Source organism: Rutidosis leptorrhynchoides, chromosome 6 (assembly GCF_046630445.1).
Source record: "Rutidosis leptorrhynchoides isolate AG116_Rl617_1_P2 chromosome 6, CSIRO_AGI_Rlap_v1, whole genome shotgun sequence".
NCBI classification, from domain to species: Eukaryota; Viridiplantae; Streptophyta; class Magnoliopsida; order Asterales; family Asteraceae; genus Rutidosis; species Rutidosis leptorrhynchoides.
Window position 1 is genome coordinate 440542360 of NC_092338.1, and position 16355 is coordinate 440558714.

At 33.8% G+C, this 16355-nt stretch overlaps 1 protein-coding gene across 1 annotated transcript; it reads left to right on the forward strand.

The window, feature by feature from the left end:
• The first annotated feature begins 5598 nt into the window (after window positions 1–5598).
• LOC139855323 (uncharacterized) lies at window positions 5599–7701 on the forward strand. Its single transcript, XM_071844550.1, has 5 exons — window positions 5599–5637; window positions 5978–6379; window positions 6607–6681; window positions 7264–7342; window positions 7469–7701. The coding sequence occupies exons 1-5, from the start codon at window positions 5599–5601 to the stop codon at window positions 7699–7701; spliced, it is 828 nt and encodes a 275-aa protein (XP_071700651.1).
• The last annotated feature ends 8654 nt before the right edge of the window (window positions 7702–16355 follow it).

Consider the following 16355-nt stretch of genomic DNA (forward strand, 5'->3'; position numbering starts at 1 on the left):
CCCACTCCCTATATACTATACTCGCCAATGTGTAGATTATTGATAATATTGGTGTAATGAGTGTGTGAGTTTGTCTTTTTAAAAAAATTCTTCATGCTTGATTTCTTTTTCCCGAAATCAAGTTGAATCTCCGAAATTATTAAATTAAGTGATCTCCATAACTGCAACTTACATTATCGGGTCTTCAAAAATGAATGAAAATATCCATTATGATTATTCGCGTTCTTTTATTTAAATTAGTATTAATATAATATGCTACAAACATTCGACTCATTCCAAATTGATCAAAACGTTTTGAGAAAATCTGGCAATCTTCAAAAATAGTCTAAATCATTCCGGACTAACCTTGAGAAGTCTGGATTTTTCAGACTATAACAATTTACATTGTTCTCAAAATAGACTCAAGCTTTTACTCAAGCAATTCAAACAAGGTTTGACTATTATTTTTCTAACATGATACTTTTATATTGAATAAATGGCGGGCTTTGTGATGGGAGGTGATCATCACACACAACTTTTTGATCCATATACACCTAATTACTTATTTTACTCTTAATTATATTTACAATAATAATATAAATTCAACTTCCTAAATTAATATAGGGGCATAATTGTGAACTTATGAGACAAAAGTGTGCATAGATCAAAAAGTGATGTGTGAGAATCACCCCCCATTTGTGATGGTCTCATAAGTCACAACTTTATCACCACAAATCATCAAAAGTATACATTCAACATCAAGAAAAGCTTCATTATTTTTCAGCTACCTATACCACGCAGGCTTGCCTGAGTAACCACCAAGTTGTCCAATAAATTACACCACCCGGATTCGATTCCTGACTATGCCAAATCGTTCAGAAAGTGAATGTGACCAGATGGTGCCTCATAATGTGCAATTCACCCGGTACCAGGTCTCACGCTCGAAGGAATTGATTATCCGATGTTTATCTTTTATGGAGAACCAATGTAGTCGTTCGGGGTTTACTTGCTAATAAAAAAAAATTAAATTTATATATATTCACTACCAATTATAGGCTATATCTGGATTTGGGCTTCGTGAAATTGGGCCTTAATTCTTTCGAATTTGCATATAAGCTGTAAATTGTCAGAATCTAATACGATTACGATTATGATTCAAATAGAAATTTAAAATGAGATGTCCCACAGGTTTAGTAATCAAGGTTCCGGTTTTAGACTCTTACAATTTCATAATTTATGGCCTAGGGGGTTTTTAATATGTTGTGTTCATATGTTGTAAAGAGAAACTGAAAAATAATTCTTCATCGTGAAATCATTTTAAATTTTTTTATGAAAGTATACATTACCATTAACACAATAACCAAATGATTAAATTGTGCATTTTAGGTCATATTCAGTTAACGGTAGGTATCGAGTCTATGGTATCAAATAAAATAAGAGAAATTGATTTTTTTTCGCAATGATTGATTGATTTGAGTTAGTTCAATAAAATAAAAAGATAAATAAATGAGTGAAAAAAATAAATTAAGGTACGTGGTTGGTAAAAAGAATTCCTATATCGCTATATGCAAAATTAATGTAAAATTTAAGTGAGTGTAGCACTTAAAAAAAAAAATTTGAGTGAGTGTATCACTACTCGTAATAACTAATACTTTAAGGCTGTTTGTAACGGTGCGAAGTGACACCGTCACCTGTCCATGTGATAACGACGAAACGCCAATTTTTGCTCTAATGGAGTGTCACTTTGTGGCGTTACTTTGGTGCGAGTTAGAAAATGACACCAAAAGAAACTTGGTGTCACTTTTTTTTCTGTTTTATTAATTAAAAAAAATATTTTTATCCTCTTTTAATACTTAATCCAATCCAATTATATTTTAACACATCATTACAATATTCCTAACTAACACCAAAAAGAAACACCACCACTACTCCACTAAAAAATGAAACACGTTCTACTCAGCAAAATAGTGCAAAAAGACAAGTGACACCACAAAAAAACGCGACAACCGTTACAAATAGTATGATTTTGTTAAGACAACTCGTTGTCTTTAATATACAGTAAATCATTATACGTTGCGGTCATCTACCTACTTCTATCTACTACTTCTATGATGACTATTTGTATTAAACTAGTGTTGAGGTCCGCGCTTTGCGGCGGATATGTGTAAGCGTTTGTGTGTGAAGTAAACGTTTCGAAATTGACCATTACTCAATTTGACACCAAGATGACCTTTTGTGAATTCATTTCTTCACTTTTTTCCAAATTTTGTTCGAACCCTTTTGTGGATTCGGTGTTTGTTTGTAATTACACCTTGTGGGTGCTTGATAAAATATCATTTTTCTTATAAAATTTGCCTTCAATTTAGGTTTTTTTTGAAGAAACTTTTTATCTTTATGATTATTGAAAAAGGGTATTTTTTTCAATTAATTTCATTCTTCTTTAATAACTTTGTTTGTTGTTCTGTAATTCACTTTAGTGTTTTTATTTGAAAATTCCGTGAAGATTCATAAGTGTAATTGGAATACTAATTTAGGGCATTATAATAAGGCAATTAGGTTAAATCTTTATAATCCATACAAAGGTATCCATAAATAGTTAAATAACATTATTGTAATCCACTACTGTACTTTCTCTTAACCTATAAATCAGAAGTACATAACCAAAATATGGCTACGATATATATAATATTGTTCATGATATTCATATAAAACTGATTTTTTTCATCTTATATTGTTGTGGTTTAGAGTGGTTCCAATCTTACTCAGGAATTTGATTGGAATACTTTGTTCCTGAACATCTATTTTTCTATTTTGCAGCAACAAAAAAGGATCATATCTCGGCAATGTTGCCGCCTTGGTGGTTCTTCAACTCATAATAAGAATAGTTAAAGCAGTACCTCGTGTTGTCGTTTTGTGCTGCTAATTTTTACTTTTTTTTTTTTTGCTGCTTCGGTTAACACATGATAGGTTTGTAGTGGTTGATAGGCTTGGAAATAGCCTTGGAATTATGGTACTCGTTTGGCATTTCACTTTGCAAAGATTAGAAACACCTTTTTTTTTTTACCTTATCTATAATGCGGTAGCAAAATGCCGTATAGCTCACACCTAGAGGAACATTATCTTGTCGTATTACCTCTTCACCAATTTAGTTATTTTAATAACTCTAATTAAGTACCAGCTGTTTACGCAACCTTCAGTCATTGGACCCATTTTTAGAAATGCGAAGTATGTAACGCATGTACATGCAGACATTTTATAATTAATTTAGGTCATGAGCAAATTAATTATGAACGTATACAATGTTTATTTGATAAATAAAGAGGAAATAAAACTAGCGTTTCGTTGTGAGGTGATTTTGATCAATTATTCCAAAGGAGTGGTTTTTGTCGATTAACGATGGGTTAATTCAATGTATATTGGATGGTGATTGATTGATTTTATGGTTTATTATTTGAAAATCTTAATTTCAATCCTCGTATATTTTTAAATTTTTTGTTGTTACTCCTAATATTTTAACTAAGAGAATATCAAAAGTCATCAAGATTATCTTTTTGTGCCTTTCAAAAATTTATTATTTTTAGAATAATTACTAAAATTGATGATTGATTGATTATTGTAGGCTTAAGCCGAGTTTATCCCTGTTAACTATTTTGCACAATTGCTATAGGTCCAAATTTTCCTACTCTTCATTAGAAAGCCCACGTTTCCCTTTTGAAATGGGAAATTACTCAAAATACACTTTTTAAAAAAGTTTTATTCCAAAATACACTTTTAGATAAAAAAAAATTGTCTATTTACACCATTAAGTCGACCACCCTTTGGGTCGACTACCCCTATACCCGGTCGACCACACCAAATTTAAATGTGGTCGACCACCGTTTATAACTGGCAAGGTCGACTTCTGTTGGCTATCGGTCGACCACTATATTCGACCCCAAAAAACACGGGCGACCTAAATGATGGTCGAGTATACAAAAAGACACTGAAATAGCGAGTTGGGATAACAAAATTCAAATTTCAACTCTAACATTGCAGATTCAAACCTGATTCATCAACCCCCATTCATTGCAGATTCAATCAAGAGATCACTTCAATAGTTTGTAGATAAACCCTAATTCCATCGTCAGTGTATCTATTTCGTCCCTAGATTCAATCAAGAGTTCCCTTCAAAGATGACAGATATTGAGGTAAAACCTATTTCGTTGTTGTATGTATATGTTAGTTTATCTGTATGTGTATATATGTGTATATATGTATATCTATGTATGGGTCCCTGTATTTATATATATGTGTGTATGGATGTATTTGTATGTGTGTACATGTCAGTATATGATAGGTATCTGTAATTGTATATGTATATGTATATGTATATGTAAATGTATATGTATATGTATATGTATATGTATATGTAACTATAGATATACAATTCTCCCATTGTTTTTGCTAAAGTGTATATATCTGTATATGGTTATGGGGATGCCTTAGGTCATAAGATCACTTGCATACTCGACCGTTCAAAGGGTCGACTTCCAAAAACATACACTATAGTCGACCCCATTTTGGGTCGCCTATAGTTGAATAAAACTTTAGTCGACCAAAAAGAAGGTCGACTATAGTGTATTTGCTTTTCAATTGTATGTACCTGTATGTATGTGTATGTATATTAACATTTATGTATAATGACATTATCATTGTCTGATTACAGGTTTGGTTTGAGGCCAAGGTCACCATTCGAAGCAAGATGTCTCTTATAAGGGAGATTAAGAACAAACTCACTCCGGCTCAGACAAAGATTTTCAGAGAGACGTGTTTCGGTCATTGGTTAGATATAAAGTGTGATGACAATGATCCGGGATACATACATTGCTTATTAATGAATCAGACTGACCGTCCGAAAAAGTTTGTAATCAACTGACGCGAAATATGTGAGGAGCCAGAAGAGCTATGGTTTCGAGTTACCCGAGACCATGTCATTAGGTGTGGTAGACGTGAGTTTTGCTTGGTTACCGGGATGCGGTTTGGTCCAGTTACATCTTTTATAGATTGGATAGGTCAAGAGAGGTCGGATTTTGACCACTCGGTTTCATCTCGTGTTTTTATTAAACGACATAATGGTCAACGTCATCTTTCGGAGTTTCACGACGCCTTTTTTAAAGATGAGTTGAAAGGAACTGACAAGGATAAGGTCATAGTCGCCATTGCGTTGATAATTAACTTATGCTTCCTTGGGAAGCAGTTGCGGGATAGCGTAAACGATGACATGCTTCTTTTATTAGAGGACTTTGAGTTGATGAACAAGTATCCGTGGGGTTCTTTCTTATGGACCAAACTTTACAATAATTTGCATCACGTGTTAGTACCTTATAAAGAGAGGGTAGCAGATAAAACCCGGAAGGGGGTAATGACATACCATTTGAGCGGCTTCACTTGGGCGTTTAAGGTAGTAATCCGTACTTATGAATTTTAAGCAATTAACATGTTTCATATTTAACCAAATTTGGTTTTTGTTTGTAGATGTGGATATGGGAGGCATACAAACACCGAATAGAAGCATATGCTTTCAAGCCAGAAAGTGAAGGCATACCTCGTGGAATCCACTGGAAACGGAAGAAGAAAGTCATGGGCTGGAATGAGTACGTTGAGTTGATGAAACTCCCGGTGAGTATAATTATACCAAAATATTTATGTATGTGTTATGTTTATATGTATGTGTATATCTATATGTATATGTAACTGTATATGTTTGTGTATATGTAACTGTATATGTATATGTATATGTATCTGTATTTGTATATGTAACTGTATATGTATCTGTATATGTATATGTAACTGTAACTGTAACTGTAACTGTATATGTATATGTATATGTATATGTATATGTATATGTATATGTATATGTATATGTATATGTATATGTATATGTATATGTATATGTATATGTATATGTATATGTATATGTATATGTGTATGAATATGTGTATGAATATGTGTATGACAGGATGATATCCCGGACGAAGAACGACCTCTCAATCGTTTGAGGCCCACCAAGACAGAGGTTAAGTGTGAGTGGTGGGTTGCTAGTGTAAACTATTTCAAGAACCCCGATGCTAAAGTACCGGTGAAGAAAGTTGATGATCCGAAGAAATTTGATGATGAGACGAAGAAGGAGTTGACGGATATGATTAAGAATTTGACAAAGAGATTAGATGACCAGGAAAACAAACATGCCAAGGAGATTAAGGAGATGAGTGATCGGGTTGAGGCTGGCATCCGTGTTACACGTGAGACACTAAAGATAGTGCAGAGTTTATATGTTTCTAGAGACTACCACAAGACAATGATTTTAAAACTCCATTCTATGATACAAAACCTACAACAACATATCCGTCAACAAGAGCAGGTAATTTCTTATTATATAATTCATTTATGCAAGTTGGTAAGTTATATAAACTGTCCAGTGTGCAGATGAGTAGTCGACCCTTCATTGGATCGACTATCACCACGTTTACATTGTAGTCGACCATTAATTAGGTCGAATATATTACATTTATACTATAGTCGACCCTTGTCAAGGTCGACTATATATATGACTTTCTGATGACTTACTGCCGTGTGTTTCTGTGACAGGATGATGGTGGTTTCATTGGTGGATATGTGTCAGATGTTGAAGTTCAGACAACCAAGAAAGATATGTTTGATAATGTATATGTATATGTATATGTATATGTATATGTATATGTATATGTATATGTATATGTATATGTATATGTATATGTATATGTATATGTATATGTATATGTATATGTATATGTATATGTATAATTGTCCCAGAGTACCTTTGAAACTTACAATCGCGCCAAACAAACCCTTAAATCGTACGCTTTTGTTAAAATATGTGTTAAAAAAATCGATGTTTCACAAGATTTAGTTATATCTATGAAATACGTTGTCGATAACTGTGTCTTGGATATCACTGATGATGAAGATGATTTTAATGATTTTATGAATTTGGCCATCTCAAATCAACCCGTTCACATATATCTAGAAGATATTACGAATTCAATGCATGTTTTAGGTCGAAACCTTACTAATCCTAATGATCAGTTCAACCTACAACAACAATACAATAATCGGTTAAACCTACAACATCCGACCAATAATCAGTTCAACCTACAAAATCCTTACAATAATCAGTACAACCTTAATCATCCATCCAATAATCAGTTCAACCTACCTCAGCAATCCAATAATCAGTTCAACCTACATCATCCATACAATAATCAGTTCAACCGACAACAATCATCCATCAATCAGTTCAACCTACAACAGTCAACCATCAATCAGTACGACCTAGAACACCAAAGTAACAATCAGTTCAACCTACACCACCCATACACTGATCAGTACAACCAACCACATCCATACACAAATAATTCGAACCTACAAAATCAATCTGTAAATCAGATCAACTTATAAACTCAAACCACAGATGAAATCAACCAACAAATACAATACACCAATTTGTTGAATGATAAACAACCACCGTTTGAAGGTAACGAAGATCATTACATCGTTGACCTACCTACATCTGATCAAAGCGGATCTGAGCATGATGATATGGAAAATGTGAATCCAATCAAACCAACAAAACACCCTTTTTTTAACTACATAGTTGATGAGGCTGATGTTCCTGATAGTGATGATGAATACGAAGATGAATAAGTCGACCAAACACAAACTTATGACCAGCCAATTAAGTATAATCCCCAACCAGATGATATATTTTGGAACATGCCACCGTTACTGTCGAACACCCAACTCGAAATGAAACCTAGATCAATGACAATATATGAAACCTCAGATCTAGTTAAATTGAATCAGACTTTCAAAAACAAGGAAGATTTTCTTATACAGTTACGTACAAAGTGTGTTATTGAAGTGTTCCAGATAAAACCAAAGTACTCAGACAAGTCAAGGTATACAGCTACATGCATATCACCAAATTGTTCATGGCAAATTACTGCTAGGTGTATACAAGATAGCAACAACTTTCAAGTACGGAAGTTGAATGATCTACACACGTGCTCAAATACCCAAATTCTTCCGAACAATAAGCATGCCACCAAGAAGGTCCTAGGTAATATACTGAAAGAGGTGATGAAACAAGAAGGTCGTGTCTATCGATCGAATGATATAAGGACTGATATGTGGCGCGATTTAAAATAAGTCTATCATACCACCAAGCATGGAAAGCCAAATGTTACGCAATTGAGATGTTGAGGGGTAGTCTTGAAGATTCCTTTCAAATACTACCTAATTATCTATATAATCTTAGATTGTCTAATCCAGGTAGTGTAACCAACATTCGAACGGACAACAAAGGCAGATTTGTTATGAGTTACATGTCCATTGGTGCAGCGGTATGTTTAATGCTTTCTTTATTTACTTATTAATTTAACTCGTATTTAAAAATAATGTTTCAATACTTTAATATGCAGACACGTTCGTTTGTTAACTATGCACGACCAGTAATCATAGTCGATGGGGCTCATTTAAAAAGTCGTTACTTGGAGACTAACTTGATTGCTATCGCTATGGATGCTAACAATGGAATCCTTCCATTAGCCTATGGTATTGGAGCAGGAGAGACCACCGATCATTGAACATGGTTTTTTGGTAATCTAAGAGACTCTCTACAGTCTTCGGGGTGTTGTATTGTTAATCTTGCCATTATATCTGACAGGGCACCTGCAATAGCTGCTGGTATATCAAACGTATTTCCAGAAGTATTTCATGCACTATGTGCTAGACATTTGTTGGGAAACCTCAAAAGTGTGTCTAAAAGGGTTAAAAGTTACGAGTGGCACTACTGGAAAATGTGCAAAGCGTATAGAAAATCTGATTTTGATCACCACTATGGTATACTAGCACGACGTATCCCAGATAGTGCACGTACACTCACTACTGTTGGGTTTAACAGATGGTCTAGACATCATGCAGATCGTGTTCGGTATGCTTACCTAACTTCTAATAGTGCAGAGTCAATGAACGCACTGTCAGTTCATGCGAGGAAACTCCCGATTACAATGCTTCTTGAATTCTTTAGAGCTTCAGTTCAATAATGGTTTTGGGGACACCGAAACACTGCTGATGGTTTAACAACCCCTGTCACATCATATGCAGAGCGTAAGCTTGGTAAAAGAAATCGTAAGTCTATTAGTTGGACTGTCAAACCAATATCACAAGTTAAGTTTGAGGTATTGGATATGAAAAAAGGCGGTAAAGTAAATCTACAAGATAAAACTTGCACATGTAAACAATGGCAGTTTTCCGGTATACCCTGTGGACATGTAATGGCAGTAGCAAGGTATTTTGTCCTACGTAACGTTACTACACACGTTCAGAAGTATTTCCACACTGAAACGTACAAGTCGGCATACATGGAAGATATTAACCCGCTAGATCATATTTCTGAACGGATAGATCCAGGACACCTACAAACCGTCCTACCGCCATTGGTTACAAAGCGACAATCGAGTAGACCGAAGAGTACTGCTCGTGTACCGTCCCAAGGAGAGGACAAAGACAATTTCAAATCTAAAAGAAAATGCAGTCGTTGCTTGGAATATGGACATACTAGATCAACTTGCACCGCACATTATGATCTTTCTGAAGGTAAACAAAAGTCCAAGTGTAACTCAAAAACAAAGGCAAAGCCGAAGGGGTTGGTAAAGGGCAAGGGTAAAGGAAAATGTGAAGACTCATGCTCAACACAATTTGGCTCCACTTACAATTTGAGTGATGATTAGCTTCTTCTTTGTGTTTTAAATGTGTTTAACTGTAATGGATGATAGGTATGTGTGTTCGTATGTTTTCCGCCGTTTAACTGTCGTGTATGTGTTGTGTCTGTAACTTGTGTTATTTGTTGTGTAATCAATAAATGTAGTATGAGATAATATATAATATTTGTTGTTCAAATTAAAGTTTATTTCACTAATATAGTCGACCCACTAATCGGTCGCCTACAACGCAAGTATGGTCGAATAGGGTTAGTCGACCCACTTATGGCTAACAAGTCGGTCGACCTTGAAGTCGACCATCTCATTGAAGTAGTCGACCAACATCAATGAAGAATGTTGGTCGACTACCTTGAAAACTAAAGTGGTCGACCGGGTAAAGGGGTAGTCGACCCAAATGGTGGTCGACCTAATGGTGTAAATAGACAATTTTTTTCCCGAAAGTGTATTTTGGAAGAAAAGTTTTTAAAAAAGTGTATTTGGGCGAATTTCCCTTTTGAAATAGATAGTGTGGGAGGGGTTATTACGTTGGGCCATAGCCCATTTAATTAAAAAGGTGAATGAAAGTGTTATTCCCTCAAATTATAACCTCGTTGCTCAAACGATTAATAAGAGTTAAAAAGATTTAAAAAAAAAGCCAACTACAATCCCTCTCTCCTCATTTCTGCACCAGGATTTTCTTTGTATTTTCTTCCTTTTCCTCCCAGATATCTTTTTCTCATCAACCATTTACCTTTGCCAAATCAACACACCAACTTACTCAAATTACTCTTCTCTGAATACCGAGCCCAACATGCTAGAATCAAACGTTATCGGAGCTTCAACGCGCTGTCAGTCTTGCTTCCGGTGACTTTTGTTTCCGGCCTCTAGTCTGAACGGAGATCCGGTCAGATCTGGCGAGTCCCCTTCCTTTATTTCTTTCGTTGACAAAAGAAAAAAAAAGAGATATTTGTAGCATGTGATGGTTGAGCTTCGGCCAGATCTGGTTGTTTGACCAAGTTGTTTAAAAGGCTGATGGTGACGGTGGCTGGAGGTTGATGGTGGCGGTGAAAGGTGGTTGATGGTGGTGGAGTAGTGGTGGTGGTCGTAGGTGTAGTGGTGGTAGTGGCAAGAGGTGTAGTGGTGGTAGTGGTAGGAGGTACAGTGGTTCCAAAGGTGATTGAGTTGGTGTCACTGTGGTTTCTGGGTTTGATCCATCCCCTTTCTATTTGTGTTGGTGAATGGTGGTTAATGATGACGGTGCGGTGGTGGCCGAGGTCCTTTGTGGATGGCGATTATAAAAAAGTTTCTTTTTTTGCGGCTGAAGATGACGGACCAACAGCGGTCGTCGGTATCATGGTTGTTTCCGGTCATAAACGTCGGCGGTGGTTATTGCGGTGGCGACAGTGGTGGTGGCTGCAGTTGTGTTTTGGTGGTAGGGTTTTTAAGTTGTGTTGGTGTTAATGGTTGTAACATCTGCACTGTTAGGTGTTCACTGGTATTTTTATTTTTTTTTAAAAAGTTCCTACAGTATAACAGTGATACTGTGTAACGCGGCAGGTGTCTATTGGATTTCATTTACGTAAATTAGTATATATATAAATTGTAAAATACTTTCAAGCATATTAAGAAGTATTAATCAATAAAAAAAATCTCACATTGAAAAATTTACATCTAATACATATTTTGTTTTGTGAACTTGCAAGTATATTCACGACAAAATTACTCCCGTCGTCCTTAAACATATAGTGAAATCATACGCGTCGTTTTCAATTTTTTTTTCTGCTCGTCATCACTAAACTTGCATTTTATAACGTACGTCGTCCTTCTGTTTACTGTTATTTTGTCTCTTTGAAAGTTCAGGGACGACCGGCGTAATTTTATCTTTTTCCCTTAAATAATTTAATTTATTTTTTCTTTTCTCTTTTTTCTTTTCTTTTCTCTCTCTTTTTTTTCTTTTCTTATCACCTTAGTTACTTTACCGCTAATGAATAATTAATTATTTGTTATGTATTTTTTATGTAAATTATGTAATTTTATGTTTTAGTAATTTAAATTAATGTACGTTGTGTTTAATAATGTGATTCCTTACAATGTAGCCGTTATTGCATTAATTCCTACACGATTACAATATTTCATAAACAGAACAACAACTTAGTTCCTAAAACGATTACATTAATTCCTAACGACTATCTTCAACATACACCTTGCTCAATCTTCGTAATCCCGAATATCGTATTGCCGAAACCCTTTTGGAGATTCTGGTACAACTTCTTGGTCACTTTCAACAATATTTCCGCTTTCATCCCTAAATTCGGTATAAAGCTTAATTGTTTCATAACGTACCAATGCTCATCCTACCAAAGCAAACCAATCGTGGTCATCTTCAAGTAGCGAGGCGGGAACATTGGGTTTTTTGTAATACCAAACCTGTTTGAAAAACAAAGGTAGGTCTTCCTTAAGAAACTCAATCAACTTCGATAAGTCATACTCACGCGCATCAATGAAATACTCTTGTTGCTGGCAAGACTGATAATTTATTACTTCCCAAACAAATTCACCTTAGTAATTAACTTGTAAGCCAACTGATAGTGCTCCAAATGAACATATATTTAGTCGCAATATCACACCAATATGTAAAGTTTTTAGTTGTAATTATTCTATTTTTAAGTTGTAATCGGTTATATAAATAAGTGCGAAGACAAAAGAAGAAAATGAAGATTTGAAGACGCAAACGTCCAAAATGCTCAAACGTACAAGTTAAACTCCAAGTGGTTCAATTTATTGATGATCAACATCTAAATATTGACAAGAGTACAAGTTGCGGAACGTAAAGTACAAGATATTAAAGCATACGAAAAGACGTTCGAGAAATCGGAACCGAGACATAAACCGGGCGTAAATGTACGAGACAACGGAGCGAAAATTACAAGTCAACTATGAACAAGAATATAATATAATATATATATATATATATATAATTAATATAAATTATATATATATATATATATAATAATATGTCGACAAGCAAAAATAAATAAAAAATGTGTGAGCTGGATCTGACGGCCATGCGATCGCATGGGAAATAGGCATAAAACCCATGCGAGTGCATGAGATTTGCACTAAATCCCCATGCACTCGCATGGGCATCAGAATCAGGAAATATGCCTATAAATACCAGGCTTCTGCTCGACGAAAAAACCTACACCAACATAATATATCAATCTCTCCCTCTGTTAGTATATATATATATATATATAGTTTAGTTTTATATTAGTTTAGTTTGAGTAATGTAAAGGTTATTTTACGGGTTTTAAAGTCGGAACTCTGTCTCTGTAACACTACGCGATTAATAATCACTGTAAGCTAAATTCTCCCTTTTTAATTATGTATCGTACTTAAGTTATTATTATGCTTATTTGAGCCGAAGTAATCGTGGTGTTGGGCTAAATATTAAGACGGGGTTATTGGGCTTTGGACCATAATTGGGGTTTGGACAAAAGACCGACACTTGTGAAAATTAGACTATGGGTTATTATTGGACTCTATATTTGATTAATATAGAGATTTACAATTTGACGTATCTATAAATAGCCACATACGTTCGATCGGGTACGATGGACGGGATATTTATATATACTAATAATTGTTCATTTGACCGGAGACGGTGATGGATTAATAGTCAATGGACTTATTAAAATAGGTGTGGATTACATTCAAGGGTAATTGGTGTAATTGTTAACAAAGTATTAAAACCTTGGATTATACGCAGTCGATAACCTAGTGTAATCATTAAACAAAGTATTAAAACCTTGTTATAGTTCGAATCCCCAATTAGTTGGAATATTTGACTTCGTGAATAAGGTTAATTTAACGAGGACACTCGCACTTTATAATTATGACCAATGAAAATAATCCAGGACAAAGAACAATTAACCCAGGGTAATAAATTAAAATCAAAACGTCAAACATCATGATTACGGAAGTTTAAATAAGCATAATATATTTTATTTTATATTTTCTCATACTTTTATTTATTGTTATTTTAATTATTGTTATTTATTTTATCGTTAGTTAAATATCGTCATTTACTTTACGCTTCGCTTAAAATATAAAATCGACAAACCAGTCATTAAACGGTAAAACCCCCCTTTTATAATAATAATAATTGTAATATATATATATATATATATATATATATATATATATATATATATATATATATATATATATATATATTTATATTTTGTACAAATATAGTTATATAAAAATATAGCGTAAAATAAGCCGTCTCCCTGTGGAACGAACCGGACTTACTAAAAACTATACAACTCTACGATTAGGTACACTACCTATAGTGTTGTAGCAGAGTTTAGGTATATCCCATTTGTAAATAAATAATTAAAACTTGTATCATATTTTGTATTATTTCATAATAAAAATATAATCTATTTCGTATACACCGCTGCACACATCAAGTTTTTGGTGCCGCTGCCGGGGACTCGGTGAAAAAGGCTATATTTTTGTAATCTATATTTTTGTAAAAATATATTATTTCTTATTTCGTAAAAATATTTTGTATTTATAATAAGTGTTAAAAAAATAAAAATAAAAAAATAAAAAAATAAAAAAAATAGAAAAGATTGGGCCGAGCCTGTTAAAAGCCCAAAACTGACCTGGACCAGCAGGCCATGCGATCACATGACCCGGAACGCCAAATCTCATGTGTTCGCATGAGATAGTCTGACAGATCAATCATCGGACGTAATAAATGCTGAATTAGGGTTTATAATTTAATTATTATTATTAATTAGGGTTTTATTTATTTAATTGGTTTATATTTCTAGTTTTAATTATAATTTGTAATATCAAGTATAATTATTATTATTAATTATATAAATTAATATTTTTATAAACTAATAATATAAAAATAATATTCTTATATAAAATTTTATTTTTATCTTTTTATAATATATCTTTTTATAATTTGTATCATTTAGTTCATTATATAGTTTTAAGCATAGTTTTTGCCGTAGAATTTTTATATTTCTATATTTTTAGGCTTTGCCGTAAAATCCCTTAAGCGCTTTTTCTTTAGATTAAGATTTAGGCGCTTTAGAATTTTGCGACGCCGTTTATATTTTAGTGCCTAATTAAGTTATTGCCGTTTTGGATATAGAATTTCTTTTAAGCTTTAATACTTTTAGACACAATTTTTAATATTTAGTTTTTAGACTTTTAAGTTTCAACGCTTTACTTTCTTATTATTATTTGTCGACTTTTTATTTTTCGACGTTTGTTTTTCGACTTCTTATTTTTCGACGCGTTTTTTTCTTTTTCATTTCTACGCTCTAGTTTTTAGGACATAGATTTTCTTTAAATTTCGACGAAAAATTATTTTAAGCAATTAAATTAATAGACGCCAATTTTCTGGTTCGTAGTAATAGTTAGATTTGTTAGTGGCGAGTTATGGGCTTCCGATTTAAAGGGTCCTGGCTACCTGCTGCATCTATTGGCTATTCGAAACATGGGCAAAAGTAGAAAAGTCTATTAATTTGATAACTTATATAATTTTTAGTTTTATAACTAATAGAATAATTAGTAAATGCACCACATTGTAGCTAAAATTTGGTAATAAGCGCATTATGGAAAATCTCGAAAATATTTTGGAAACTCTTTCTGATAACCAAAATCAATTAAATCAATACTCTCAAATGGGTGTTGATGACAATTCGTTCGGTCAATCTTGGATCACGAATGACGAAACAATAACTGGTTGTGAAATCTGTGGAGATTATCATTCAACATGGGAATGTTATTATTACGTTCCTATGAAAAATTATGCACCCATGGAACCTGAATGGAATGATTATGAGGAATACATTTCAAATTGGGATTATTCTCAAGAATATATCCAAACTCAACAACCAGATGACGAGAAAAATTACGTGTCTGAAAATTTATTAAATTATATGAAAATCAAACTCGAAGAATTTGACGCTCAAAATGAACAAATGAGAGAGTTTGCAAATTGGCAAGCTGAAACTCTATCAGACTACACACCTGTTGATCTGAGGAGTCGTGTGCAAAAAAATCTCATGCCATCGAATTTTGATGAATTCGAGAGCTCCGAAATCACCAATTATCCCGATGATACTTTTTATTCAGTTTTATCAATTTCACAACATATCGACACATTAGCCTCTACCGACGAAATCATCGATCCATCAATGGATGAAGAAGAAGTAAGGGTGACAAATTGGTACTCTTGGGAAAACGATAACGTTGAAAATTTTACCCCCGAGACCAAAATAGTGGGACCGATAAAGATCGATAAAGAAGAAGAATTTGCTTCGATCCCGAAATTCACAACTTCACAACTTTCCAACACAATATTCTCAATAGACGAGTCATCTACCGAAGATGAATTAAGAGCTGTAATAGATAATGACACCTCGAATTTCACCCAATTGGGTAATAGAGGTGAAACCTTTGATCCCGAGGATGAACGGAAAGAAATGTTAGGAATTGTCCACCCTATAGAAATATGTATGTCGGTGTATAACGATCCATTTGACCAAGAACCAGAAAAGAGACATA

Coding starts and splice junctions, on each gene's coding strand:
- LOC139855323 (XM_071844550.1), top strand. CDS start 5,599: ATGGGCTGGAATGAGTACGTTGAGTTGATGAAACTCCCG. Junction 6,380..6,606: donor ATATCCGTCAACAAGAGCAG/GTAATTTCTTAT, acceptor TTTCTGTGACAG/GATGATGGTGGTTTCATTGG. Junction 7,343..7,468: donor GTACGACCTAGAACACCAAA/GTAACAATCAGT, acceptor CTCAAACCACAG/ATGAAATCAACCAACAAATA.